Source organism: Eurytemora carolleeae, unplaced genomic scaffold, assembly GCF_000591075.1.
Source record: "Eurytemora carolleeae unplaced genomic scaffold, Eaff_2.0 scaffold7, whole genome shotgun sequence".
In the NCBI taxonomy this organism is placed as follows: domain Eukaryota; kingdom Metazoa; phylum Arthropoda; class Copepoda; order Calanoida; family Temoridae; genus Eurytemora; species Eurytemora carolleeae.
In genome coordinates this window covers 315224-330270 of record NW_019396407.1, presented here as the reverse complement: position 1 = coordinate 330270, position 15047 = coordinate 315224, and the positions used below count along the sequence as shown (strand labels likewise).

At 32.8% G+C, this 15047-nt stretch overlaps 1 protein-coding gene across 1 annotated transcript; it reads left to right on the top strand.

Annotated features, from left to right (window-relative positions):
• The first annotated feature begins 1000 nt into the window (after window positions 1-1000).
• LOC111702667 (farnesyl pyrophosphate synthase) lies at window positions 1001-14436 on the top strand. The gene is made up of 15 exons (XM_023474421.1): window positions 1001-1349; window positions 3013-3069; window positions 3914-3989; window positions 4314-4456; window positions 5445-5549; window positions 6070-6178; window positions 7487-7537; window positions 8084-8096; window positions 8460-8581; window positions 8725-8763; window positions 9407-9475; window positions 11199-11275; window positions 12288-12356; window positions 13550-13634; window positions 14184-14436. The coding sequence occupies exons 1-15, from the start codon at window positions 1264-1266 to the stop codon at window positions 14226-14228; spliced, it is 1146 nt and encodes a 381-aa protein (XP_023330189.1). The 5' UTR covers window positions 1001-1263; the 3' UTR covers window positions 14229-14436.
• The last annotated feature ends 611 nt before the right edge of the window (window positions 14437-15047 follow it).

The following is a 15047-nucleotide window of genomic DNA, read 5'->3' as shown; positions in this document are numbered from 1 at the left end:
GAAGACGACTGTTAGTCATAAGTTTTGAATTTAAAGAGTCCAATAAACTTAAAACACAGGAATTGATCAGTGTTCGCAAACCTATTCAACTTGATAAGTTGGGCTTCATCATTTGTTTAATAACGTCAAATACTGTTAATACTGTCAAATACTGTCCGACAATCGTCTTTTCTATTTCTCAGAGATATGTTTTTCATCAATAATTCAATAATATCCATATGCATGCATTGAAATTTGTAAACTTTAGACGATAAAGAACAGAACATCATTTCGTCCTTGAAAACTAAAATTAAGCTCTGTCGAGAAGTTAGGATTGTTGGCGAGGAGCGCCAAACAAATGTTAGGATTTTTTTCTTGTTGAATTGAGAAAAAAAAAGATTTAAGGATAAAATATATTAATTATTAATTGGATAAAAGTATCATAAATGATGATAAAACTTGCTCTTTGATGTGCAATTTTCATTTTCCCCTCATATCTTCAAAAACTATCCCCCTCCCCCGGAATAGCTTTTAGATTTAAACACATTCTAATAAATTTTTCCGTCCATTCAGATTTTTAGTTTCCTGATAAAATTGACGTAGGATAGGGATTGGGTCTATAGAGGCACCTTTGCTGGATCCTGGATAGATATCCACCATAATTGTCTTTTATGCAGGATATGGATTAGGTCTAGAGAGATTCCTTTGTTGGATCCTGGATAGATATCCACCATAATTATCTTTATGCAGGATATGGATTAGGTCTAGAGAGGTTCCTTTGCTGGATCCTGGATAGATATCCACTATAATTGTCTTTATGCAGGATATGGATTAGGTCTAGAGAGATTCCTTTGTTGGATCCTGGATAGATATCCACCATAATTATCTTTATGTAGGATATGGATTAGGTCTAGNTTGGGGGGGGGGGGTTAATTATTTTCCTCCATCGCCTTTAATATATCCTCATTTGATAAAAATTCCCTATGTTGGATTGAACTGAATCTAAATCTGTATTTTTTAGGTTCATGGGAAGGTGCAAGCCTTAAAAGAGAAAACTCTGTGAACAGTCTGTAAACATGGTCAACTCTACCTTTGGATAGCTTTCTTCTTTGTTAGCCTTAACTTTGGTCAGTTATCCCTTGTGTTAGCTTTCCCTTTGGTTAGCTTTTCATTGGTTAGTTTTCACTTTGCTTGGCTTTTTATTGGTTAGCACATTGGTTAGCTTTCCTCTAAATTTGTTTTTTTCTATCCTAGCTACCGATATTTCAGAAAGAATGATATAAGATGAAAGGTGGTGTATATAAGGGTGTTAGAAGCCTGGTTTCTCAGATCCGGTCTCAACCCGAGATCCTTACTCCAACCATCCATAGGTAGTTCTTTTTTATAGTTGCGGTGTGCAGCCGTGTACACCGGTGTACAGTGGTGTACAGTAGTGTACAGTAGTGTACAGCGCTGTATAGCGGTACACAGCGGTGTAGCAGTTATCTCGAAACAGAGGTAATTTCTTAAAAGCTTTATCTGTATATCGTCCAATATGTGCAATTTTAAATTGATCCACCTTGCTTGATTTGATCCACCAGTTAACGTTAACCCGGGCAGGGTATGACCATCACATAATATTTTAGAGTAGTCGAACTAATCTGCATAAGATAGAGATCAATGTTTGATCCTGAGATTGTTAAACGAAAGTTCATACTTCAGATTAACTATTTTAAATGGGAAATAAAGTTTTCAGTATTTTAACATATTTTTGAATAAATTAAATTACTATACTAGCTTGTAGGCTTTTTATTTCTTTGGTTACTTTTTCCCTGAAGGTTATTCCTGTCTCATAATTAGTGATGTGCATTAAATAATTTATTTCCTGGTCCAAAAGTGGCATATTGTAAAATTGTTTTTTTCTAAACATGTGCTTTTATTACATGATGCCAAATTATGACCATGACGGATAACATATTCCAAAAAACGAACCGAAAACGAACTGAAAACGAACTGAAAACGAACTGAAAACGAACTAGAAACGAACTAGAAACGAACCAGAAACGAACCAGCAACGAACCAGAAACGAACCAACACGAACCAGAAAAGAACCAGAAACGAACCAAAAACGAGCCAGAAACGAACCAACATGAACCAGAAACGAACCAGAAATGAACCAAAAACGAACTTATCATAACGATCGTTTTTACTGCGAGGGTCAATAAAAGTAAACCATAATTAAAACAGTTGAAATCTCAAAAGTTTTATTACACGTTTTCAAAAACGTTACGAAACGACTTACAATACTACTCATTTGTTTATGTTTCCTGTATTTGTTTACGTTTTCTGTATTTGTTTATTTTTCTAAAGGTTTATGTTTTCTGTATTTATTTATGTTTCCTGTATTTGTTTATGTTTCTATATTTGTTTATGTTTCCTGTATTTGTTTATGTTTCTATATTTGTTTTTTTTCCTTTATTTTTTATGTTTCCTGTATTTATTATGTTTTCTGTATTTGTTCATGTTTTCTGTATGTTTTCTATATTTGTTTACGTTTTCTGTTTTTGTTTATATTTCTATATTTGTTTTTTTTCTGTATTTTTTATGTTTCCTGTATTTATTATGTTTCCTGTATTTGTTTATGTTTTCTGTATGTTATCTATATTTGTTTATGTTTTCTGTTTTCTATATTTGTTTTTTTCATGTATTTGTTTATGTTTCCTGTATTTGTTTATGTTTTCTGTATTTTTTATTATTTCTATATTTGTTATGTTTCCCGTATTTGTTTATGTTTTCTGTATTTGTTATTATTTCTATATTTGTTTATTTTTCCTGTATTTGTTTATGTTTTCTGTATTTGTTATTATTTCTATATTTGTTTTTGTTTCCTGTATTTTTTATGTTCCTGTATTTATTATGTTTTCTGTATTTGTTTGTTTCCTGTATTTGTTTATGTATCCTGTATTTGTTTATGTTTTCTGTATTTGTTATTATTTCTATATTTGTTTATGTTTCCTGTATTATTTATGTTGTCTGTATTTGTCTTGTATTTAGTGCGAGTCAGAATGCGTGGTATGGAGGTAAAGCTCCATCTGAACAATCCATGTACAGGTAAAAATTTTGCTTTAACATCATTAAAAATTTGAAAAGATGGTTTTTATTGTCAAATGTTAACTAAAACTTTTTAAAGCTTTACTAAAGTTTCGAGTTACTCAAGTTCAGCATTTTTTCTTTTTTTCTGTCATTTACTTTTATCAAATGATAATTTTTTCTCTACATCTTTGTTATTGTTATTGTTGTTCACATATTCTCCATCTTGATTTGAGAAGTATTCTCGACTTTTTCGAGATAATCTACCAGATTTTTCTGATCTAGTGATTAGCAGATAACTCGAATATAGGAAGACTATTTTTAGACTCAATTCATAACTTGATATTGTCCAATAAGCGTCACATACAGCAGATGTGCAGTGTAAACAGACCCTTTTTACAGTCTACTTTATTATTGATTTAATAAGCAAAACTTTTTGCTTTGTAACACCATCAAATACTCTTTAAGTATTGCTATAAAGTCGTCTTCTTATTTCAGACTTTTCTGGTTATCACTATAACTCCAAAGTTAAATATCATTTATGAGTTGTAAGTTTTAACTTTTTCGTACCGAGGGAGAAATGCTGGTGTCAAGAATTAAGGGAACGCTATGTTTTGATTGTTAAACTAAATACGGGAAAATAGTGCACATTTTATGGACCTGTGGGTGACATAAAAAAATTAAAATTATTTCCATATCGTCTTTATTACGTGATTTGCTAGAAAAAATAGTAATTTTAGAAGTTTTGGTCTGATCAATTTGTGACATTTCTGTCACTATTCGATAATTTCTTGACTTTCTAGGGTTAAACCAAAAATGGCCTTCCGGTGAGAAGGAGTCGAATAAAAACATTTAATTTATTAAGTAAACATGAGAAAAGAGAGTTTATGGCAGTATTTCCAGATTTGAACAGGGATCTTTCATTCTCCGTAATACCTGAGGTGAGATACGGGGATTAAATGGCAGGTTCTGAATGAGGATGGGGTATGGGATAGAGATAAGAAATGGGAATTAGGTTTGGGTACGGGATGGAAACAGATCAGATGGGAGGGGATGGAAACAGATCAGATGGGATTGGTTCAGAAAGTTTGGGATTATGAAACGAAAAGGGGAAATTGGTATGGGAACGGAAAAGATGGGGATTGAATAGGCTTAAATGGGAAGATAAAAAGAAGGCTCGAATGGGAAGATAAAAAGAAGGCTCAAATGGGAAGATAGATAGAATTTGATGATACTAAAAATAAAAAATGCAAAAATTTTTCTAGGATTTGAGACCTCTGTTGTCGAAACATTTAACTAAGTGTATCCAGTACAATGTACCAGATGGGAAGAAGAACCGAGGTTACTCAGTCCCAGCATCATTCAGATTACTCGCCAGCAAACAAGATCTAACAAGTGAAAATATCAGGTAAATTAAAGGGACTGTAAGCGTAATTTCAAGTGACATTCCATGCAAAAATGGAAATGTCCAATTTACATCGATACCCTTGAAACCTTAACCTGGCCAAAAATGTAGAAGATATCATTTCTTCATTGTTTCTTTTCAGCAAGAATTGCGCAGGACAAAAGCAGTGAATCCACAAATGAAAATAAACAATTTATAGAAACAAAAAAATGAATATCTAATTCACACTTGATCAGACAAAGCATTAAAGGGTACAGTTGTAAATCGGACATGGCCATCTTTGCTTGGAGGATCACTTAAAAGTGCCTGCAACAGTTCAAAATAGTATTCAAGTAATGATGCACTCTCCACTTAAAGAGTTGCATGTCCGATTCACAACGGTGTTCTTCAAATCTTATTCGAAGTAAAAATGATGGAGATATCGTCGTTCTTCAGTGTTTGTAGAGAAGACATATTATTTTAAATAATTAATTTTCAGTTAGACAAAAAAATCGATATCTTGTTCCTCCTTGATCAGATAAAGATGTATGATATCAAGGAGTATCCATACTCCTTGGATCAAATCAAATCAAATCATGAATGTTGGGGAAGCTTTAGGCTCCATTTCTCAACCTAGAGTTTCAATTCCTGAATGAGAAATGGGTTTTCAGCCCGGATATGAATTCAATTCTGACTTTTGCAATGTATCTAGTTAAAGGTTAAATTCCAATATTTGGTGACGAAATCCCAGCAACACGACCAAGTTTGAGCCATGCAACCATTTTTGGCACCCATTCTTTCATGGTTTGCTTTGTCTCTGCTATGCATTCCTGGAAATATATAGCAGAGTGGATGTTATCAAGAGCTAATGAATGCTATGGAGGATATTCATGCTACTCTTTAGATGAAGGGTCATTTAAAATTTCGTCTGCGGTCCCTTTAAACATCGGTTTCATAAAAAATTAGGTTAACATTCTCTTTAACTCACGAGATAATTTATCTGTATATTTAGGTTGGCGAATATCCTGGGATGGACAGTAGAGTTTCTACAGGCATTCTTCTTAGTTAGTGATGATATAATGGACCACAGTGATACCAGGAGGGGCAAGAAATGCTGGTCAGTTTAAGAGACTATTTCCAAGTCCTACTACGACAATTTTCTTAAATTCTTCAAATTTTCCTTTTTTGGCAAGTGTCAATGATAAAATTTTTCATTATAATTCGTTAAGAAATGGTGCATCTAGATTAGAACGTTTGGAGTTTTTTCACTGCTATGCACTTTAACCAAATCTTTCGAAACGTAGTTATACTTTTGGTAACGTAATTTAAAAAAAAAAAAACGACTTTTGGAAAATGTCAACCAAATTTATTTTATATACATGGGGATAAGGGTTCTCTTTCAGATTTGATAGATTTATTGGTTCATTGATTTATTGATTCATTAATTCATAGATAATAACACGATTTCTTATCTAGTCGGAACAAATGTGACACGGATGGTCCAAAATATTTTTTGCAATAAATATTGTATGTAAACATACATATCTCTATATATGAACAAGGATAAATACTGTTTGAATAAAAAAGGCTTTATAAGGGTAAACTATTAATATGATCCTGTCCTATCTAACGTTTAGGTATAAGCTGGATGGTATTGGGATGACTGCGTTCAATGACTCTATCCTCCTAGAAACCTGCGTATACTCGATACTCAAGAAATATTTCAGACACAAACCTTACTATCCGGTAAGTAACCCTGACATAAACCTTACTAATCAGTAAGTAACCCCTTACTTAATCCTTACTAACCACTAAGTAACCCAGACATAACCTCACTATCCGGAAAGTAACCCTGACATAAACCTTACGAAACATTAAGTAACCTGGACATAATCCTTACTATTCGGTATGTAACCCAGAGATTTAAAATTTTTGTGGCGAAAATGCGTTTTTGCGGTTTTTAAAAATATGCTTATCCTGGAAAAGATCATTGTTAAAGTTCTTACACAAATTGAGTTAAAAATTAACTAAAAATATCGTGGGTGGAAAAAATTGTGATTTTTTTACCAAATTTTATCCCGAAGAAATTTCTCCAGAATAAAGTTTGAATCTTTACCACCGAGGGAATTGAAACTTTCTGAATTTAGATTAGGGAAATTAAACTTGACTGCAATTGAATGGAAAAGGAAATTTGAGAAAAAAATACTCAGTTCGAATTCTGATTTAACAATTTTGTACGATACAGAAAATGACTAAAAAAAAATTTTAGATATTTTCTGAAATTTGCGTGCTAAATGTAGACTTGACCCGCCTTGAAGAGTGCCATATCCGATTCAAATCGATATTTTTTACATCTTTGTCCAAGCAAGGACGATGTAGATTGTATATATGTTTAAAGCTGAATATTAAGTTCCGGGAGACTCCAAAATACAGTTCCACTGTACATTTCCGGTTTCCGGCTATAGGGTGTCCCATAAAACATGACAGAAGCAGGACGGCTAGAAAGTCGTCTTTGTGATAAACTAATTTCTCATATACGATTCTTGAAATAATAACCACTATATTCTTCTAGTCCTGGGATTTCCCAAATGTGGTCTGCCTTTTTGTACTGTCAATATTACCGGAGTCATCAAGAATTTCCTTTAGATTTTAATTTTATTCAATAAAACCAAAAATGTCGAGATCCGATCAATATTCTTCAAATCTCCGGTAATATTAAAAGCGCCAAAAAGTCGGACCACATTTTGAAAATGCCTAGACTAGGGTTATTTTGTGAATGCCTAGAATTTTAATACTAAAATTAGTTTTTCTACTAAAAGACGCTAATTTAGTTTTAATATCAAAGACTACCTTCATTTTGTTTAGCTACTGTCATGTTTCATCGGACACCCTGTATAAGGAATAAAGTTGGAAATGAAACAAATGGACGGTCACTGAAAATTACGACTTTACCAAGAAAGCAAATTTTGATACGAGAAGGGGGGGGGCAGAGTTAACGATAACTATGAAGTAAATGGGGTTCATAATCACTTTATCAAAATAATTACTAATTAGGAATTGTTGGAACTGATGCATGAAACTACCCACAAAACAGCCATGGGTCAGGTAATTCCCTTTTTCGTTGAATGTATGTTATTTTTAATTCAGATTAAGTCCATTTTGATTTAAATCCGGTTCAAACAAATACTTTTCCCCGTTTTATCAATTTCTTGTTTTGTTTTACTCTGAGACTTGGTGCCATGAACACCTCCTGAAATACAATTCCTAGTTACAACTGCGGAAGAGACAAAGTCGGACCAAATATATAAAATCAAGAATTAAAACTTTTTTATATTCTGAAGTGCCGCATTGTGCACAAAATGGGGGGGTAATTACCCCACTCCACTAGAATCCTGGGGGNATCATGAAGATCAAGAAGATCAAGAAGATCAAGAAGATCAAGAAGATCAAGAAGATCATGAAAATCAAAAAGATCAAGAAGATCAAAAAGATCAATAAGATCAAAAAGATCAAGAAGATCAAAAAGATCAAAAAGATCAAAAAGATCAAGAAGATCAAGAACTTCAAGAAGATCAAGAAGATCACGAAGAAAAAGATCTTGAAGATCCAGGAAATGAGATCTCCATGACTTATTGTCATACCTAAGATCAGGATCATGACCCAGGTTTGTGTTGACCCAGTCAGAGAAGGCTAGCTGCTCTTCAAACCGTACAGAGTGGGTTGTACCTAAGTACATTATTATTATTTTTATTATTATTATTATTATTATTATTATTAACAACAATCAGCCTGTAGACAATCAAGTACCATGGCCTGTAGGTTAAAATACAATGAAAACAAGGTTGAGGTCCGCCACTTGCCCTGGTCTACATGGGATCCAGTGGTTCAGATCTGGCCTGACATTGTTTAGGATTCAGTGTGTAATTCAGAAATGCGTTGATACTATAAAAAGGAAAAATGCTACAGTAGCTTGATGATTTAAATTGTACAGTTTGCACTAGAAAAATACGCATATAATCCCTGTAAGAAAGATTTATATTTGTTCTTCAGGCTATTGTGACTTACAAGACGTCCTACTACTCCTTCTACCTACCAGTGGTGCTGTCGATGCGTATGGCGGGGGTTACTGATGAAAGCCTCTACACAATGGTGAGCAGTTTCTGCTCATATTTTTATTGATAATATTTTCTTCCAACGTTGATAATTTGATTTAGTGAAATAAACAACCATTATAAAAATACAAAAAATATCTATTTTAAAACTATTTTCAAGATTTGAATGTACTTTTTTAGGCTTCAAGAATTTTGTTAGAGATGGGTCATTTCTTCCAGGTAAATAAATTGATTTGAAACATTTTATTAGGTTTTGGAGTTTAAAAGGTCACCAAAAATTGAATGTTGAAAAATTTTTCTTTGTTATAAATATATCGAACTTTGAACCTGACAGAAACGTGAATTGATATTTGGCTTCTTTAAAATGATAACTGCATGGATCCAATATAACATATTTAAAATCTCGTACAATGCGTTCGTTTTTTTTCAATCGAATGGTGGAAACGAAAACAATTTTATTCAATTTTGATGGAATTTATCACACCTAATATTTCCCGTTGCAGGGTGAAAAATTGACTTTATCGCCCTGCAACGGGGCGAAAAAGTAACTTTTTCACCCTGGTATTAAAATTTTAAATTTCATACCTAATTTGTCTCATTGTAGGGTGATAAACATACTTAATCACCCTAAAACAGGGTGATTAAGTAACTTTATTGACCTGTTTTTAAATAATTTGAGTAAAACGGAATAAAACTATATATATATTATTGAAAAAATCAAATTCCCGGCAAAAACTTTTTCGCACTTAATAATACCCATGACAATGACATAAATAGATTTGAAATAGAGGCTCTGGTACTAGGTACAGACGCCACGCCGTGTATTATGTCTACTGGTAAATTTACAATTTGAACAACTAAGGTCCAAGATGACTATTTGGATTGCTTTGGCGACCCTGAGGTGACCGGGAAGCTAGGAACAGATATACAGGTAGAGGATTAATAATATTTTGTACAGTGTTCGCTTTAGCTGTATCTCTTATCTGTATCTCACTTAGTTAAATTGTATTTTATTGTATACTACTGTATTCTAAGGTACTCCACTGTATTAATTTGAATGAAACTTTAATTTATTATAATCTTCTGTATCCATTTGCATTGGATTGTATTACACTGTATTTAATTTAGTCTACTGGATTAAGTGGATTTACTATATTTTTCTACTGTATAATACTGTTTTCTTTTGTAATGTCCTACATTCTACTGTATTATTGTATTATAACTGTATTCAACCCCCCTACACAACCCTTATTTATGCCCTTGGGGCCGAGCTAAAGGCTAGAGACCGATTGCTTTTTATGAGTTTGTAATTGCACTTTAAGAGTTCTGTTCAGGTGCTTGGCACGGTGCCCTTGGGGATCCAAATCCCAGGAACTCATTTTCCTTAAAACTTAATTTTTGTTTTCGGTTTGCTTACTTTTGTTTTAAAGGTATTGTCAAAGAGTAGAATATGGGGCCCGGCATAGGCTGAATTTGAATCGAGCCGCGCCATTCCCATTTCAAATAGGTCTGAGATAAAAACAAAATTGTTAGCGATCGATAATCTGTATTCTGCTTCTTTTTCCATTTTCATCAGTAGTCCCTTTAAAGTTAACACCCAGTTTTTACAATATTGTCTAGGCTCTAGATTTACTCTCAGCGGAGACCTTCAATCATCTGAAAGGGAAGGAAGGATGTTTAGATCATTTTACCATGGAGAGATACAAGGTAACAATTCAGGGTTCTATATTCTTGCAAAATAATGTTAGGGAAATCAAATGAAAAAAGATATATTAACAATTCATTGGTGATTTATTTCTTCAAATTTTACATCTGGTTGTTCTTCAGATATTTTTGTTTTTTATTTATTTATTTATTTTAGTTGTCTGTTGTCTTTTAGCAATTGGGACAAGAAAATATTATTATTATTATTAGCAACAATCAGCCTGTAGACAATCAAGTACAATGGTCTGTAGGTTAATATACAATGAAAAAGCCTACCTTTTTTGTCGTCTTTTTGAATTAAAAAGTTCTGGTNTCTTATCTGTATCTCACTTAGTTAAATTGTATTTTATTGTATACTACTGTATTCTAAGGTACTCCACTGTATTAATTTGAATGAAACTTTAATTTATTATAATCTTCTGTATCCATTTGCATTGGATTGTATTACACTGTATTTAATTTAGTCTACTGGATTAAGTGGATTTACTATATTTTTCTACTGTATAATACTGTTTTCTTTTGTAATGTCCTACATTCTACTGTATTATTTAACTGTATTCAACTGTATTCAACTGTATTCAACTGGGTTCAACTGGGTTCAACTGGGTTCAACTGGGTTCAACTGGGTTCAACTGGGTTCAACTGGGTTCAACTGGGTTCAACTGTATTCAACTGGGTTCAACTGGGTTCAACTGTAGTCAACTGTAGTCAACTCTATTCAACTCTATTCAACTCTATTTAACTCTATTCAACTCTATTCAACTCTATTCCATTGTTTTCAACTGAATTCCACCGTATTCAATAATCATATTCAATTTATACTTGATTAGACAGGGCTTTCAAGGATGGCGTTGTAAATCTGCTTTGCCATCATTCATGGAGGGTCACTTGAAATTACGCTTACAGTCCCTTTAACAGGATTTTATCTGGATTCAGTTGAATAAATTAAGGATGGTAAATGCTCCTGGTTGATCACTGTAGCAATGCAAAGAGCTGGTTCAGAGAATAAGAGGGAACTAGCACTCAAGTAAATACATTTTTATTAGTTGTCTTTTAAACCACCCATTGAGCAAAAATCATTTAAAAGCTGTAAGCCTTGTTTAATCTTGATCTAGTAAAGTCATTTAAAAAGTTACATTTTTTCAAAATTTTAACCGCGTTGCAGAATTTGTTTATATTGTTTGTTTTTTTTTACTTTTTTAACCACTGAAAAAAAAACGTATTTTTGGGTGGAGAGAAAATTTGATCATCATTTTATGTACTTTATTCAATGTGCTTCATAAACCCTAATATTTTTCTCCCTGATTTTTTTGATCCATAACTATATGTAAAACTGAATTCTAGAAAACTGTTTACAACAAAAAAGATTTTAATGCATGTGACTCAATCTTCATTTATTTTGGCGATGGTCAAAATAAATATTTTCAAATGGATTATCAAGTACAATAGGTGGCAACAGAGAAATGGGCCAATTATACACAACGTCATATGTGTCAAATATAACAAGGAAAATGAAATTTTCTCACATCAGTTGATGCGTTTTTCAAGATTAAAAAAAGTGTAAACACAGAAAATAAAGAACACATAAAATTGCATTTATTTTACTGTAAGATAAGCACTTTATTATCACTGTTATTAATAATTTTATCGGACACAAAAACAGAGTTGACACTTGTGACGTCAGAATACAGTTGTACTGAGAGTGTTACAAATTCTACGTTGCCATCTATTGTACTAGAATCTATTTGAATAGCAAACATACCAGTTATCAAGCATGCAATTTTGAAATAGTAAATTTCAGATTCTGGTAGAGTCTCCTAGAAGTCTAATTTATTATCTCAAGACGATGCCCAAAATTTATTTTATATAATAACTAACTAATTAGTTGAGCGATAGATATAGAGCTAACTGTTCCTTTTTTCTGGTAAAAAAATAGCGTGACTACAGGCTATCACAGAGGGGGGGGGGCTATGACAGCTAAGCCCCCCTGAATCAGTGAAATTTATAGTTTTAATTTAACAAATTTTAAATATTTATAGATATGGGAGTTCTCTTCCTGAAGATGTTGCCTGGGTCAAGAACCTGTATAACGAATTATGGATTCCGAAGTAATAAATTAATTATTTGATTTTCTAGAAAACATGTCGTCTTCATTCTCATTCAAGGTTTAAAGCTTCTAATCATAGAGAAAGGAGACGAAGAGGTAAAGCTCACCTCAGACGTAAATTAATAGGGTCGTCGGTTGTGTACATCACGTATCTAACACTGTAAACTTGTATAAGGAGTGATTGTATTTCTAGGGGGATTTTATTTAATTACGCACACTGATTAGGAATTTTGAAAAAACTCGCAATTTTTCGTGCATTTTCTCGCGAAGCTATATTCTATCAATCTTGTCTTAACATAAACAAACAACTGAACTGGAATGTACTGCAGCAGTATACAATCCTATGTTGACAATCCATATTAAGTATCTAACTAACTATCTACACAAATATACAAATATTTACATTTAACCACCCCCAAGAATTTGATTACTCTATATACAAGTGTACACTGTACAGGGTTAGATCGTAAACATATCGAGATGTACCACCCTATTAATTAATTAATAGGGTGGTCGTTGTGTACTTCTGAGGTAAACTTTACCTCTTCTCCTTTCTCTATGCTTCTAATCAAAAATGATTTCGTTTAATTATTACACTGTGTACACTGTGTACATTAATTTTATATTATAATATAAAAATGTATTTATTATTGTTATGGCATTGTATGAAATCATTCAAACCATTCCTTTAATACATCGAACTTTTTTTCAAGCAAATTCAAAATTGTTCACAAACTGGGGTCATATATCTTCTCAAACATAACAACGGGTTCTGATTGGCTCATTCTTGTTTACGTTTATTGGACATAAACAAACAGAAATGCCAAGATGTACAATTTACATTGTACATTAATTGTATATTGTATGCTAAGTTTATGATAATGTACATGGTGTATACTAATTTTATTAATATGAACAGCCTGTACAGTAAGTATTATTACGTACAGTGTGTACAGTAAGTTTATTATTATGTACAGTGTGTACAGTAAGTATAGTTATTATGTACATGGTGTACAGTAAGTTTTATTATTATGTACAGTGTGTACAGTAAGTTTTATTATTATGTTCATGGTTTAACAGTAAGGTTTATTATTATGTACAGTGTGTTCAGTAACTATTATTATTATGTACAGGGTGAACAGTAAGTTTTCTTATTATGTACAGGGTGTACAGTAAGTTTATTATTATGTACAGGGTGTACAGTAAGTTTGAAGAGGAGTTCCATGAAGATATTCTCGATCATATTCAGAAGATCCATGGAGAAACTCTCCCACAAGCGGTTAGTTAATAGTTATATCATTACAATGGTTTCAGATAAAAATATTCTTTCTACGTTAATTTCTTCTGTAAATATTTTTGAACTTTTCGACTTTTTTGTCTGTTTTTGCCTTTTTGCTATTTTATCTTCCCTTTTATTCGTCACCCTAATCTCATCTCAATAGAAGCTAGCCGGTCATGGTATGCAAATAACTAGTACGATACGAACCGGCTCCTGGTTTTTTTCTTACGCCTGAGTTGTTTGAAGATCTCTTTTTTTCTTTAATCTATAGCTCTAGAAAAAGGAGTTCAGTTTCAAAGAAACAAATTAAACTTAGGTTAAATGTCTTTCATAATGGTTCAACATTTACATTGAGGGGGGGTCAATGTTTTCAATTAATACCTCCTTTCTGTTTTTTCTTCCATTCAGGGGGGGGGGGTCAATGTTTTCATTTAATACCTCCCGTCTGTTTTTTCTTCCATTCAGGGGGGGGGGGTCAATGTTTTCAATAAATACCTCCCTTCTGTTTTTTTCTTCCATTCAGAAATATGAGGAAAAAATTTGTTTCAGGTGTTCCACAGATTCCTGGACCGTATTTACAAACGAACCAAGTAAACAAATCTCGTGTGTAAAATTGTATTTATTTTATGTCTGATGCTCAAAATGTTGAACCGGGGGTATTTATTTTTTTTGAAATAATTTTCGATGCGCGTGGGTGGAGGGAATACAAATTGTTTAAGCATATGAATACTTATTTTTAAAAAGCTATTTTATATTTTCCCAAAAATCATTTTTTACAAATCCCTTGAATAAAGTATTAAATAATGTTTTCGTGCACGTCGTAAGGGGGGGGGGGGTAATTTTTATTTAAAAAATACCCCTGATTATGTTCCGATAAGTGTTTCTGCTGTTAGTTTTTGTAAGATGTTCTCTTTTTAAAAGTTTATTTTCGTGTTTGATAACAAAATTTAATTTTACCGATGATGAGATTTAAATGTATTTTATTCAGTATTATTTTACAATATATATTTGATATAGTATTTTACATAAATAGAACTAAATTCAAATGAGAGAGATGTTTTATTAAAGACAAACTAAAGAAAAAGGGTGTATTCAGGGGCGTATTAAGGGGGGGCTATGGGGGCTAAGCCCCCTCCCTGGAACAGTGAAATCTATGGATTTCAGGGGGTTTTCAGGCCCCAAGGGGTGCTGAGCCCCCACTGGAAAGATATAAAGGTTAAGCCCCCCCCCCTGGACAAATTTCTGAATACGCCCCTGGGTGTATTATTTGTAATCCTAGTTGAATAGGGTACATTTTATTCAGAGCAGAATCCCAGATTATTTAAAAACTAAATAGTGCACAGCGAGGGAGGGAACCCCCGGATGCCATGAGCCTCCGCTATGAAGTCACAAGCCTCCCAGATTTGCTAGGCT